The sequence below is a fragment of the Oreochromis aureus genome, linkage group 12 (genome assembly GCF_013358895.1).
Source record: "Oreochromis aureus strain Israel breed Guangdong linkage group 12, ZZ_aureus, whole genome shotgun sequence".
Classification (NCBI taxonomy): domain Eukaryota; kingdom Metazoa; phylum Chordata; class Actinopteri; order Cichliformes; family Cichlidae; genus Oreochromis; species Oreochromis aureus.
The window spans coordinates 12,275,023-12,289,390 of NC_052953.1; the positions used below are offsets into that span (position 1 = coordinate 12,275,023).

The following is a 14,368-nucleotide window of genomic DNA, read 5'->3' on the forward strand; positions in this document are numbered from 1 at the left end:
CTTCTTCTTTTGGCTGCTCCCTTTAGGGGTCGCCCCAGCGAATCATCTGCCTCAATCTAATCCTATCCTGAGAATGCTCCTCTGTCAACCCTCTGCATGTCCTCCTTCACATCCATGAACTTTCTCTGAGGTTTTCCCTCTTTTCCTCCTGCCTGGTGCTTCATATTCCGCATCCTTTATCCAACATATCCACCATACCTCCTCTGCACACATCCAAACCATCTCAGCCTAGTCTCTCTAACTTTGTCTCCAAACTACTGTCACGCTGATGTATTCATACCTAATCTTGTCCATTCTGCTCACACCCAATGAAAAACTTCTCCAAGTCTGCCACGTCCAGCTTGGCCTTCTGTCTATTTATCAGTGCCGCCATCTCCAAACAAAACATAACACATCATAGCAGGTCTCACCACCATATTTTATTCTTTTATCTACAATATTAGAAAGAAACACGAATTAGACAAAAATCTGTGACCAAGCACCTGGTGAGTGTAGGAAGGAAAAACACCGTAAAAGCAGGAAGAACCTTCAGTCCAAAACCAGACTCAAGGAGGTTCTGCACACAGTTGGAGACAGAGTTTAATCACTGATAATGGTTAAATGCAATAGTGGTGTATAAGCACATTGAAAAAGAAAAGCTGCAAGTGAAGAAGAAAGTCTCAGTGCAACATGAAAAGACCCCCCCACCCACCCACCCACCCACACACCCACACACACACACACACACACACACACACAGCAGGTCGAGTCTATTGCAGCATAACTAAGACATGGCTCAGGGTCACCTGATCCAGCCCCAAATAAAAGCTTTCTTTTTAATAAAGTTTATTACAGCTTTAAAAGTAGAGCTGTCTCACATATGCAAACTGGGAGCTGGGAGACTCCTGACTTCTTTATACAGTATCACACTAATTATTCTACCAGGTGGTTTTAGGTTTGGTTTTATGATTAACCCTCACAGGAAGCATGTGAAACCACCAGTGTGTGGTCGGCAGCTGCATGCAGCTCTCATCCACCCACAGAAACCAGGATATACCACAAGCAAAGATTTTAAACATTCAGGTTTCTGAGTTTACTTAAAGGACTTCAAGTAACATCAGTCATTTGCAATGTACTTAACTCTCTGAAATAATAACAGAAATCACAGAAACTCCAAATAAAGACTTATTTTCAGTTATGGGATCTAGGGCAAATCGTGGTTATTAAAGACTAGTAGTAAACATAGATAAGTGTATGAGGAAGTTAAGAAAATGGTCAAATGTAAAGTTTTTGTCTGTTTTGCACAAATTTCTACAACAATACACTGAAAAGGCAGAGTACAGCATAATATAATAGGTCAAAGTCATTAAAATAACCAAATGGAAAGATACACACTTAAATTAAAACTCGTAGTGCATACAGATATTTATCTCAGTGGTGCATCACACATAAGTATTGTAATATGAATGAGCAGGAAAGAGATATATATATATATATATATATATATATATATATATATATTAGCTGCATTCTGTGAAGCTCTTGAGACATTTTAATGCTTCATAACAGCAGAACTTTACAGTTTGTATTTTTTAAAATGATGACAGTAAGGCTAAACATCCTCACAGCACGACTGGTACAGAAACTGAATGGCACAGTTTCCTTTTTTAAGAGCCTACCATCAACAGTTAACTATTCATTACGATGACAATATGGTGCAAACAGGCACCGAAGTTGATGAGCTCTGAACTTCATGCTATCTTGAGGCAGCTGTGTGTCACTGAGGATTTTCGACACCTCTGTGCACTGAAAGTTACCCTGTCTCCTTTCACTTATTTAAAACGAAAAAAAAAAAAAAAGTACTTTTACTGTGTTATAGATTCCATAAAGATGAAACTGCATTTCTGGGATTGACACCCAGTAGCCCTGCAGTGAGTGACTGTGCCATTATCCTCATGATTCGTCTGAACAGGTAGTTGCAGTGTAGTTTTAAGTGCGTACAGGGTGGGTTAAATGTGCTGTGTGCTTGGCCTGGCTCTTGCTGTCAATCAGCAGCAGTTGGTTATTCTTGTGGTAAGAAATCATTTCATCCAGGCTGTTGAAAGTCTAAGAGTAAGCAGAAGATAAAGAGAGAAGTGTGATTAAATTATGCCTGAAATTCTTCATAGGCTACAGTAACTCCTGAATTTTTCTATCCTGCTTTGTCTTTTCCTTCCTCCCTTTAAAATCAGTCTTATTTGCTTTCACCTCTTCGTTCTTTTTGCCTTCCTTTCCAAGAGCATAGGCTTTAGTTTCCACCAGGAAGCGAATGGGAATGTTGTACACCTTCTCCTGGTAAAGCACAGCAAGGGTGTAGGGCTGGTGCGTGCTCTGGGCAGAGCTGTATCGGATGAGAAAGGCACCGTCCTGCAATGAGGAGAAAGGGAGGAGAGGAGGAAAATCTAATAAATAAAACTAGATGTAAAAGAACATCTTAGGAAACTTTGATAGATATGATAAGATATGATAAGAATGCAGGCTATAACAAAAACTGATAAATGGATGAATCTTGGAATGAATTGGGGGAATGTAAAAAGACTCTACATGCATCAGGGAGAGTAAGTGGAGGAAATGGAAAATAAATCACTGCCATGGAGCCCTGAAGCTGTCTGACTCAGGTTTAGCTTTTGTTTGAGTTTTATGTTTGAGTTTCAGCGAGACATACCATCATTATCTTTTTATATCACTTTAAAACTACCAGGTTTACCTTGTTGATTCTCTGTAAGAGATCCTCTGCTGTCTTTCTGTTGCAGTCACCAGCAAACCATTCTCTATCCTGAGATATAAACATACAGCAGATATATCGATAAGAGAATCAAACCCACTTCAATGCAAGATTGTTTTTATACAGGAAGTGCAGAATTATTAGGCAAATGAGTATTTTGTCCACATCATCCTCTTCATGCATGTTGTCTTACTCCAAGCTGTATAGGCTCGAAAGCCTACTACCAATTAAGCATATTAGGTGATGTGCATCTCTGTAATGAGAAGGGGTGTGGTCTAATGACATCAACACCCTATATCAGGTGTGCATAATTATTAGGCAACTTCCTTTCCTTTGGCAAAATGGGTCAAAAGAAGGACTTGACAGGCTCAGAAAAGTCAAAAATAGTGAGATATCTTGCAGAGGGATGCAGCAGTCTTAAAATTGCAAAGCTTCTGAAGCGTGATCATCGAACAATCAAGCGTTTCATTCAAAATAGTCAACAGGGTCGCAAGAAGCGTGTGGAAAAACCAAGGCGCAAAATAACTGCCCATGAACTGAGAAAAGTCAAGCGTGCAGCTGCCAAGATGCCACTTGCCACCAGTTTGGCCATATTTCAGAGCTGCAACATCACTGGAGTGCCCAAAAGCACAAGGTGTGCAATACTCAGAGACATGGCCAAGGTAAGAAAGGCTGAAAGAGCGACCACCACTGAACAAGACACACAAGCTGAAACGTCAAGACTGGGCCAAGAAATATCTCAAGACTGATTTTTCTAAGGTTTTATGGACTGATGAAATGAGAGTGAGTCTTGATGGGCCAGATGGATGGGCCCGTGGCTGGATTGGTAAAGGGCAGAGAGCTCCAGTCCGACTCAGACGCCAGCAAGGTGGAGGTGGAGTACTGGTTTGGGCTGGTATCATCAAAGATGAGCTTGTGGGGCCTTTTCGGGTTGAGGATGGAGTCAAGCTCAACTCCCAGTCCTACTGCCAGTTTCTGGAAGACACCTTCTTCAAGCAGTGGTACAGGAAGAAGTCTGCATCCTTCAAGAAAAACATGATTTTCATGCAGGACAATGCTCCATCACACGCGTCCAAGTACTCCACAGCGTGGCTGGCAAGAAAGGGTATAAAAGAAGGAAAACTAATGACATGGCCTCCTTGTTCACCTGATCTGAACCCCATTGAGAACCTGTGGTCCATCATCAAATGTGAGATTTACAAGGAGAGAAAACAGTACACCTCTCTGAACAGTGTCTGGGAGGCTGTGGTTGCTGCTGCACGCAATGTTGATGGTGAACAGATCAAAACACTGACAGAATCCATGGATGGCAGGCTTTTGAGTGTCCTTGCAAAGAAAGGTGGCTATATTGGTCGCTGATTTGTTTTTGTTTTGTTTTTGAATGTCAGAAATGTATATTTGTGAATGTGGAGATGTTATATTGGTTTCACTGGTAAAATAAATAATTGAAATGGGTATATATTTGTTTTTGTTAAGTTGCCTAATAATTATGCACAGTAATAGTCACCTGCACACACAGATATCCCCCTAAAATAGCTAAAACTAAAAACTACTTCCAAAAACATTCAGCTTTGATATTAATGAGTTTTTTGGGTTCATTGAGAACATGGTTGTTGTTCAATAATAAAATTATTCCTCAAAAATACAACTTGCCTAATAATTCTGCACTCCCTGTATATGACCGCCCATTCCTGAAACAAACCTACAGGGTCTGTGTCTCCTTCGACAAGTGAATGTGTAAACCACTACACTAAGAATGATATACGTGTATAGAGAGAGATTTTTTTCCTTAATAAGAGACTAATTGTTTTGTTTTGTTTTTTGTTTTGGGGGTTTTTTGGGGGGGGGGGGTCTTTTGAATTCAGGATTTTTGGTTTTCACATCATTGTGTAAGTATTTTTTAGCTAAGTAACAGTTCACCTCTTACCTCTAGGCTGTTTTGTCTGGTTACCCTCATACCACCATGGGAGGCTTAAAAGACATAAAGATAAGTTACTTGTCAAGCACAAGTTCATGGGAAATCTGTATTTGGCAACAGTCAGATGTTTTTCTGGTTGGTTTTTTTTTTGTTGTTGCTTTTTTTGTTTTCTTTTTTCTTTTTTTTTTAAGTATGATGAAAACTGTGTTTGGATTACATCAAAGTGCAAATATAAATATACTCAAAATGATCATCAGTTGTCCCTTTGGATTTAATAGAGACTTAAAAAAGAAAACTGAGCTTACCCACAGGCTTAGTGTCTGGTATTGGAGGATTTGGAGGGCTGGAAAATAGAAAAGAAGGCTAACATTAGACACTAACTGAGATGCACACACTTGCAGGTCTTGTGGATGGGGGTCGGCTCTAGTGGTAACCTCAGGATCAGGTGCTGTGCCAAAAAGTGATAATCCACCCCAAAAATCATTGCCTGTATTTAAACTGTTGTAAATTACTTGTTGGCTTACAATCTGTGAAATACACATCAAGTATATCTATCATGAATGACAGAAGTCCTGTCACAGTTTTTGGCATATATATATATATATATATATATATATATATATATATATATATATATATATATATATATATATATATATATATATATATATATATATATATATATATGTGTGTGTGTGTGTGTGTGTGTGTGTGTGTGTGTGTGTGTGTGTGTTCCCAGAATGTTTTAGTCACAAATTGCACAATATATATAGATGCACAAATTCTTTGTATTTGTCAGCTCTTACCTGGCTTTAGGTTCCTTCATGTTTGGTGGCAGATGCGGCTTAGCACCAGGAATTGGTGGAGGTGGTTTTGCAAAAGTGGGACGTCGCTCTTCTGCCGAAGGACCTATAGAAGCAATGTATGTACTCCTTATATCTTTTGAGCGTGATCTGTCTGGATTTATTTAATTAGCAAGGAAGATGTGGTTCTGACCTCTTTTTCTGTCCTCTAACGGAGGCAAAACAAAATTCTGAAAAAAGGGAATAAATGTTACTGCTGTGTCATACCTGTAAGTTTAATTTCAGACACTGGAAATGGGAATATAGAATTTAAAACTCAGCTTGTATCATGGTAAATGGTAAATGGCCTGTATTTATATAGCGCCTTTCTGGTCCCTAAGGACCCCAAAGCGCTTTACATATCCAGTCATTCACCCATTCACGCACACATTCACACACTGGTGATGGCAAGCTACGATGTAGCCACAGCCACCCTGGGGCGCACTGACAGAGGCGAGGCTGCCAGACACTGGCGCCACCGGGCCCTCTGACCACCACCAGTAGGCAACGGGTGAAGTGTCTTGCCCAAGGACACAACGACCGAGACTGTCCAAGCCGGGGCTCGAACCGGTAACCTTCCGATTACAAGGCGAACTCCCAACTCTTGAGCCACGATCGCCCCATCATGACAGCTTACTTTAAATCAGGACCCAGCTTAGCATAAGATAATTAAAGATGAAGCACAGAGATTAATAGACACACTCACAGACTTATCTCTGGGGATTGAAGGCTTCTTTCTGCAGACAGTGAGAGGGCTAATGTTTATTGCATATTTACTAACCAGGACTTTAAAACATAATGTCCCTATTATAAATACCATATTTGCATTAAAAAAACACGCACATCATTGTCTAGAATGCAAAGCTATAAAGACATATTGTATCATAGCTTGCCTGCAAATAGGATGAAAGCTGCTTTGAAACAGAGTGAGATGAACTTACAAGGGTATATGAGCAGGTGCCGGTGTCCTGGGAGACGGAGGCATCTTCATGGGCCCACGCGGGGGAGGAGAGCAAGCTGGAGAGAGGGGGGAAAGTAAAAGTAACTTCTGGTTTTCAAACACTTTCATACAAACTTGTAATCAATGCCTCAGAACTAGTGCCTATGTAGTGTGTTTGAACTTACCTGCTTCTGGTTCTAAATAAAGGTCATCATCATCATCCTCCTGTAACGCAAACCAACAAATATGACATGCAAAGGGGCATTAACCTTCTCCATACAGAAGAAAACATCAAATTACATTCATGCAGCTGTGCAGTGAGCATTTGGCTTTTGGTATTAGTGACTTATCTAAGATTTAATGTTCATGTAAATGTTTATCTAGGCATGGTTAGCTCTGTTGCTTCACACTAAGACAGTCCGGGGTTTGACTCCACCATCTGTGTGGACTTTGCATGTTCTCCCCATGTTTGTGTGGGTTCTTTCTGGCTACTACAGACAAACATGCAGTCAGTGGGTTTAGGTTATGTGGTGATTCTAAATTGCCCATGGGTGTGAATGTGCGTGCAAATTGCCGTGTCCCGTGACACACTGGCAACCCGTTCAGGGTGTACCCTGCCTCTTCCCCTATGGTAGCTGGGATAGGCTCCAGCCCCAGAATACCCATCCATCCAGAAGAAGATGCATGGGTATTGGTAAATTTATGTGTTCTTGTTAGTGTAGCAGAAGACAACCGACTGCTTATAAAAGGTCCTTATGAAACAACAGCCCCCTCTGAGTGCAGACATGTCGTGGGTGACTCCTTGCACCTCCTACACAAACACTCAGACTGAGATAGAAACTCTTTTGTGTGTATATTATTACACACAAAAGAGTTTCTATCTTCTATATTGTGTTTAGTATTAGTATATGCAGGCATACACTATTAAAACATCCCTCGTTTAAAGTGAGCCCTGTAGGAAGAGAAAAAAAAGGTGCCCTCATTCTTTGGACTTTCCGGTAATCCAGCTGTGACTGATCCAGCTGGCCTAACATTCAGCTGTCCAGCCAGCATCAAATGCAAGTGTGACTAGTTCCACTAGTATTACAAATATAATGAGACTTAGGCTTCTAATCAACCACCCTGTTAACATCACTAATTCTATACATGACACCTGTCACCCGCTTGCCATGCAAAAGAAAACATAATAATGTTAAAGTCACCGCTTCTTCAGTTGGATCCAGGTACACATCTGAAATGCAGAAAAAAAAAACTACTAGTGATCTGTGTTGCCATATCACAAATATACAGTGGTGATGCTTACCAGCATGTGCACACAGAATGAAGCACCCATTCAGTAAGTTAATAGAATAATCCTTAAGTTAGTCGTCTGTTTACGACACAGCACCAGCGATGAAAGTGACTACCACAAATCTATTACCTATGAACATACTTAAAATACACAATATTCAAATAAAAAATAGGCCTGTTTAAATTTTCAGATTTTTTTTCTACTTCACTAAATATTAGCATCAACATGCTGGTCGTTTTCCTGTTTTACACAGCAATCTATGTCAGCTGAAGCTCTTCATTTCCATAAGAGATGCATCAATACAAACTGGGGTGAGAAATGGAAAAACTCCTTCTGCTTAAAAGCATTTTCCCAACCCAAAATTATTAAAAGAAAACACCGTATGTAATATGATTAATATAATACTGAGAAATATCCACAATTTTAAGTATCTAAACCTATTTGAGTGAATGTATTTGAGTGTAGATTGAAAGGAAAAAAAATGAGATATTCATAATTTTGAAATGCAGAAGGTTGTTCTGAGCCCTGCAGTTTTTGGTTTCTTGCATGTTATTTTGTAGTGTTTAAGGTGCAGCTCAGTGGCACTACAGCAGGTGGCACTCTCCTCTTTGTTTTGGTCTCAGGTGCAAATTATGTTGCTGCTGGAAAATCAGGCACAGGCTACTAGTGTTTAGCAACCTGAGTTTATCAAGCAGCTTCTGGAAATACCACATGGCTAATAAACTCATAAACATATTATAGTCTTCATTAATATTATTATTATTATAAGTAGTAGTAGTAGAAGCACCCACCCTATCACCCCTTAAAGAATCTTCCTCTCAGTCAGTTTTCACTCAGTTACACTCTGGTGCACTCTTCCTTTAAAATAATACTTTGTGTTGGTACTGATTACCTTCCTCTACAGGGACTGTCTGAAGCGGCATCTTCTTCCTCCCTGGCTTATCACTTCTAATGACCTCAGGTGCTGGAGAGAGATAAATGTATTTATGTGATTCATTAAAGTACACAACTGAAAGCATAAAAATGCAGGAAATGAAAAAAGGACTGATGAGATTTTAAAAAATCATTAAACAGAGGTGAGTTACTTACGTTTGCTGATGGCATCCTTCCGTTGCAAAGGTTTCCGAATGAAAAAAACAGTTACAACATGGTAAAACATCTATGTTGACAGGCACAAAGAAATAGACGCTGAGCTTGTATTACCGAGAATTTGCTTGGTCTGGGTGGAGGTGCAACCTGCCTCGGTGTTACACCGGGTTTGGATGTCCTCTCTGCAAAAGGTAGAAAGAATTTCAGGGGAAAAGACAGTTTTTCACTGTCTGTGGTATCTGTGCTGAAGTTTGGCATAAAGACTCAGATGTTACCCAGATAAACGTTCTCCTCCACTTCTCTCGGTGGCACTTTGACAGCCGGTCGCTCACAGGGAGGAGCTTCATACATGTCATTGTCATCATCCTGCCGTGAGAAAATGTTGTTACTCTTAACAATCTTAACAATTATTTCCAAACAAACTATAGAACTTTCAATATTTTAGCAGTATGGCTGCCATGAGATAGACTGCTGTTCTGTTCAGTGTGTACCCTGCTCTAATATTGTAAAGCTATTTAGTTTTATCATGATAAAGCATTGCTACGTATTGTTATTATTGAGACCGGGATGTCTGCTTGATTGTGAGTCAGCTGCCTTCACAATACATATTGCTTTTGGCCTACTCAGTATTTAAATCCTGCCCCTAAAAAATACCCAAGACTTGAATGAAAAAGTACAAAAATATAACAAACCTATTATAAACCACACACACGCAATTTAAGAACTTGTTCTCTTCCTACTTACAAATTCATCCTCCGGCCACCCATATGCTGCATTGTTATCTGTAGGACACAAACATATATGAATAAACATAAGAGATGTACAAAAGGCATCAAAGCAGCTTTAATAAAGTGGAACCAAATCCCACCCGTCCTCCTAGGAGGAGCTGGAGGTCCAGTGTGTCTGAAAGGAAGAAGGGAGAAAAGGCATGGACAGTGCATACTTTAATACAATAAGCTTGTATCAGGAAAGAATGAGAATGAATGAGATTTCTGTCTTGGTCATTATACTCACAGGTTCTTCAGTTTTCCAAAGAAACTCTGAAAAACACCAGAAACCACAGAAATTAATAAACAAATACCCAGATTTCATGAGACGAGTAGATGCAGAGAGACAGAAACACAGATATTTAGCTGTCTCTATGTGACACAGCCCATTATTCTTAAACTGCATGCCTGGCTAATACTGATTTACTTTTAGTTACTTATCAGCTTCATCTGTCTGTCTGAGTCAGTTTCCCTCTTTGGGGAAGGTCACATAACAATGGAGCTTTATTTGTTGCAGAAAAGGAGACAAAAACACAGTAGCACCTGAAGTATCACTGTATCATTTTAAACAGGATGTAAATGCTTCAAAATGTTTGTAGCGTATGTTTTTGTGGTGTAATTTACTCTCAGAGATATATTAATCTTTTATCTGCCAATATAATATATGAAAGTATAATGAAAGCATACACTATAAGACATTTCCTGTTTTTTTCTGTACACATTAGATAATTATTATATGACATCATTTGCTTGATAACCTAAAACTGGTTTTTCTTCTTTCCTGAAACATGCCGCCTTTATTGTCCATAAAGCCCATGATTACAGAACACCGGGCTGTATTCACAGTTTCCACCACCCTAAACATAAAGTCACATAAAAAGAAAGTTTTTACAGGGCAAGTATGAGCACCTCTGTAAAAGCAGAAGTTCTGGCAGTTTGTTTCTTCACAGTTTTCAGGTTTGTGTTAACACAATGCCACGATCTTCCCAGACATGAATGTCCCAGCAAATTCACTCCAAGGTCTGACTGTGCAAAGCTCAGAGAAATGGCCAAATCCCAGGAGCTACATCTGTGACTCAGCAGGTGTCAGTTTTCATGATAAATGTCAAAGTTCATAACAGTACAAATTTAAAAAAAAAAAAAAAAAAAAAAACTGAACACACACGGCTCATTTGGAGGAGTTGCCAGGGAAAAAACCTTTCTTTCTTCTTTCTTCCAAAGGATATTGTGAAATAATGGACCAACAAGACCAAAGTGGCGATCCTATAATGCACAGTGCCACATTTGGGAAACCAAACACAGCACATCAGCTCAAACAACTAACTACTGGAAGTGTGATGGTTTGGGTTTGAAGTGAGTTTCAAATTGCCGTGAACAGAGAGGGTGCTGACGAAAAAACAAAACGTTGCTGCAAAATCAAAAATGTCAAATTCAACTGACATTTGCCGCTCCCCACATGGACAAGCAAACTAAGTTTTACGGTCACATGAGACAAAGATTTAGCAATTTGGCCACAATATTAGGAAGGACATTTGGAGGATGAATGTGAGGCTTTCAAAACTAAGGACACTGTACCACCTGTCAAACACTTTGTGCTCTGGGGCCATTTTGCGGACAGTGGTTGGAATAATAAAGAACGAATTCTTCAACTTCACTCCAAATCAAACAGCAGACAGTTGAAACTTGGTTAAGCTGGGTGTTCCAGCAGGACAATGATCCTCAAAACACAACAAAACTGGTTTTGGACTGGATAAAGCGGGCTAACATTGACCTTCTGATCGCAACCCAACTGAAAATTTGTGGGCAACACTTAAAAGCCAGGTCTGTGCCAGGAAGCCAGCTAGTTTAGACGGACTCCACTAACTCTGCCGAGAGGAGTGGTCAGCCTTCCAAACAGAATATGCTTGGTAATGGTTAACAAAAGTATCTGGTTGGCGTCCAGCTTGCTTTGGAACATTTAACCAAATACCAGTGGGGTCTATCAATATTTCTATACTTTTGACCCTGTGTGCATTAGAATAAATTGGACTTTTGCACCCAATTCTTCTTTTTTAAAGTCATTAAATGTGTATGTTATACAATCATTCCCACCTGAAAAAAAGAGCAGTTTAAAAAAAATCATTAAAAGGCCAAAATTACCATGACATTCATGCCCATGATGAGGGTATGTCAACTTTTCCCAACTGTACCCTCATGAATGATCTGTCTGGCTTTTGATTGCTGCTACATCTTTTTAAAAATAAGCTTTGAAACAAAGGTGTACTAAAAATATTTGTGAAATTCAAGTTTATGTGTAGCTGTTTACAGCTGAGGTTACAGAAGACGGTGGAATTCACTACAAAAGTAATATCAGGAAGTTGAGTTTGTCCTAGTGTGTCAGGCAGCTGTAGAGGAAGTGTTGATGTAATGTAAATGATGATAAACAGGCAGGGAGAGATCGCTTTCTGTCTGTGCACACAACACCTCAGAAAACAGGTGTTTCAGTCCTGATAAATGAGGAGCAGGGGAAAGGTGATAAAAAAGGAGAAGTACATCACTAGTCAGCTATTCACGGCATTCTCTCTAATCCCAAGCATGTCTACATTTTAAGGCTGAGTTCGGTTACAGTAACAATGCTAAGATTTGTCTTAAAATAAGAGCAGTGTTAAAACGCTACCCATAGATGAGAGATTTTTAAAAAGCGGAGCACTTGAAAAAAGTGGTATCAGAGTCCGTGGGAGTAAACAGGAGGAAAGAGGAAAAAGTTGCGCAGCTGTGGAGCGAAATCTGATGCAAACAAGGACTAGACACGCATTATTCAAATAATACACTATTCATCTGTTATCACGAGCAATTATATTTGATAGGAATTAAAAAGTAGTTTTCATCTCAGAAACTATCTTCACAAACAGGTGCCATGAAATTTAACATTTGTTTAAGGGGGAAAGATTATGTTCTGCCTTTTCTGCACTAGTTATATTGCAGTCACACATCAACAGCTTGTTTGTGTTTAATGTTTGTTAACGTACGGAAGAATGTACCTGCAAGAACTGTTTGCTAAAAGCAAGAGGAACTTGAACCCTGTTGAATCACATATGCAAAGAGACTTTTTGTGTTGCCAAAATACTTCTGCAGCTCCATATCATTTATACAGTGTGAGCAGATAATATGTTGAGACATAAAAGAGTTAAACGTGCAAAGATTTCAGTTCAAACGTTAGCCGGTGTCTCTACAAGAACCTCCGAGAGAGTTGGCAACATATCCACTAAACTGTATAAAAGATCACAACAACAGTCGTTTAATTTTTCTCAAACCAGGAAGTAAAACTGAAGCGCAAATTAAAAATAGCACCAAACCCAACTGTGACTCAGTGTTTGATCCAACAAAATCTAATAACTTCAGGAAACCATCAAGCGACGCACAAACTTGTTTGATTTGCCAGGGGACATTTATTTGGTCGTTACAGATGCCTGCAGATAAAAATTTACCTTCAGCTTGTCTCTAAACGTTAGTTTTCTGGGATATTTTCATTGTTTACCCTTTAAACTCTCGTACAATCACATCTTTAAAATGATCTCTGCCGTCGTATCTTTCCCACGCGCCGAACTCCAAAGAAGAAATAAAGGTGAGATAAAAATAACTACATGGAAGTTTTACAGTGGGCCTCGACAACACCTGCTCACTTACTTCTCACTCCACCTAAAGTTATCAGACCATAAACCAAAATATGACAAATTTAATTAAACCGTACTTTACCATTTTCACGACTTGGGGACGCGTCTCACAGCTCAAGTCATGAGGATATGTCTTTGTTTCGGTCCTTGGATGCAAATGGCTTTATAGATTAAAAGCGTGCGAGCCAGAGACAGTGTGAATCAGCTCTAGCTGGTCTCATTTGCATTTCCTACCTGTAACAGTAAGAGAGACAGCCTCACCTGCTGCTCAAATGTCTCCCTTTAACTGACCTGCTGCACAGCTCGAACATGGCTCCAAATTTCCCTACCTAACAGTCTTATAACCAACTGAAATAGCTGATTTGTTGCAGGCAGCAAAGGACATTCTCTTTGTATGCTGTAAAAATAAAATATTAACACGGTATATATGCATTTAATGAAGCTATTACGCCTAACTAAATGGTAGGACCTCTCTTAGCATGTGATGTTAGAGATACTTTTATTTACTTTATTGAACCTCCAGGAGACAAAATGCTGGCATCATAACTTTAATGAAGGTATCATTTCTTCTGTATTCTGTATTTTTTTAACTAGGAAAGTGAAGGTTTAAATAATGCTTCAGTATGTTTGATGAATCATCACTCACATTTGGTGTGTAGTAATACACTGGATTATTAAAATACAAATACCTTTACATTGGTAAAAGTAAAATATAGCTTGTAAGAGTAAAAAATTACATTTGCTTCTGTAACATAATGAAATCAAATCACATAATAAATTCAGTTCTTGTGTCATGGATTCAACAAGGTGCTGGAAATGTTCCTTAGAGATTTTGGTCCATGTTTACAAGACAGAATCACACAGTTGCTGCAGATTTGTCGGTTGCACATCCATGATGTGAAGCTTCCATTCGAAAGCATCCCAAAGGTGTTCTGGTGGATTGAGATCTGGTTACTGTGGAGGGCATTCAAGTACAGTGAGCTCATGGTCATGCTCAAGAACCCAGTTTGAAAGTCTGAGCTTCATGACATGGTGTGTATCCTGATAAATGCAGCAACCAGCTGGGATTGGTAAACTATGGTCATAAGGGGATGGACATGGTTGACAATGATACTCAGGTGGGCT

At 39.4% G+C, this 14,368-nt stretch overlaps 1 protein-coding gene across 1 annotated transcript; it reads right to left on the bottom strand.

The window, feature by feature from the left end:
- Window positions 1-300: 300 nt before the first annotated feature.
- si:dkeyp-117b11.1 (B-cell linker protein) lies at window positions 301-13,405 on the bottom strand. The gene is made up of 19 exons (XM_031727942.2): window positions 13,326-13,405; window positions 9,838-9,863; window positions 9,692-9,726; window positions 9,568-9,605; window positions 9,099-9,189; window positions 8,938-9,005; window positions 8,824-8,839; window positions 8,627-8,698; window positions 7,646-7,674; window positions 6,629-6,668; window positions 6,445-6,520; window positions 6,210-6,240; window positions 5,658-5,694; window positions 5,468-5,570; window positions 4,967-5,004; window positions 4,671-4,714; window positions 2,726-2,794; window positions 2,227-2,385; window positions 301-2,085 (listed from the first exon to the last, which is right to left on the bottom strand). The coding sequence occupies exons 1-19, from the start codon at window positions 13,326-13,328 to the stop codon at window positions 1,969-1,971; spliced, it is 1,092 nt and encodes a 363-aa protein (XP_031583802.1). The 5' UTR covers window positions 13,329-13,405; the 3' UTR covers window positions 301-1,968.
- Window positions 13,406-14,368: the final 963 nt, after the last annotated feature.

Excerpts from the sequence above, each read along its gene's own strand:
- si:dkeyp-117b11.1 (XM_031727942.2), bottom strand. Across the intron at positions 6,669-7,645 it reads TGGATCCAACTGAAGAAGCG|GAGGATGATGATGATGACCT; the intron begins GTGACTTTAACA and ends TTTGCGTTACAG. Across the intron at positions 5,005-5,467 it reads ATGAAGGAACCTAAAGCCAG|CCCTCCAAATCCTCCAATAC; the intron begins GTAAGAGCTGAC and ends TCTATTTTCCAG.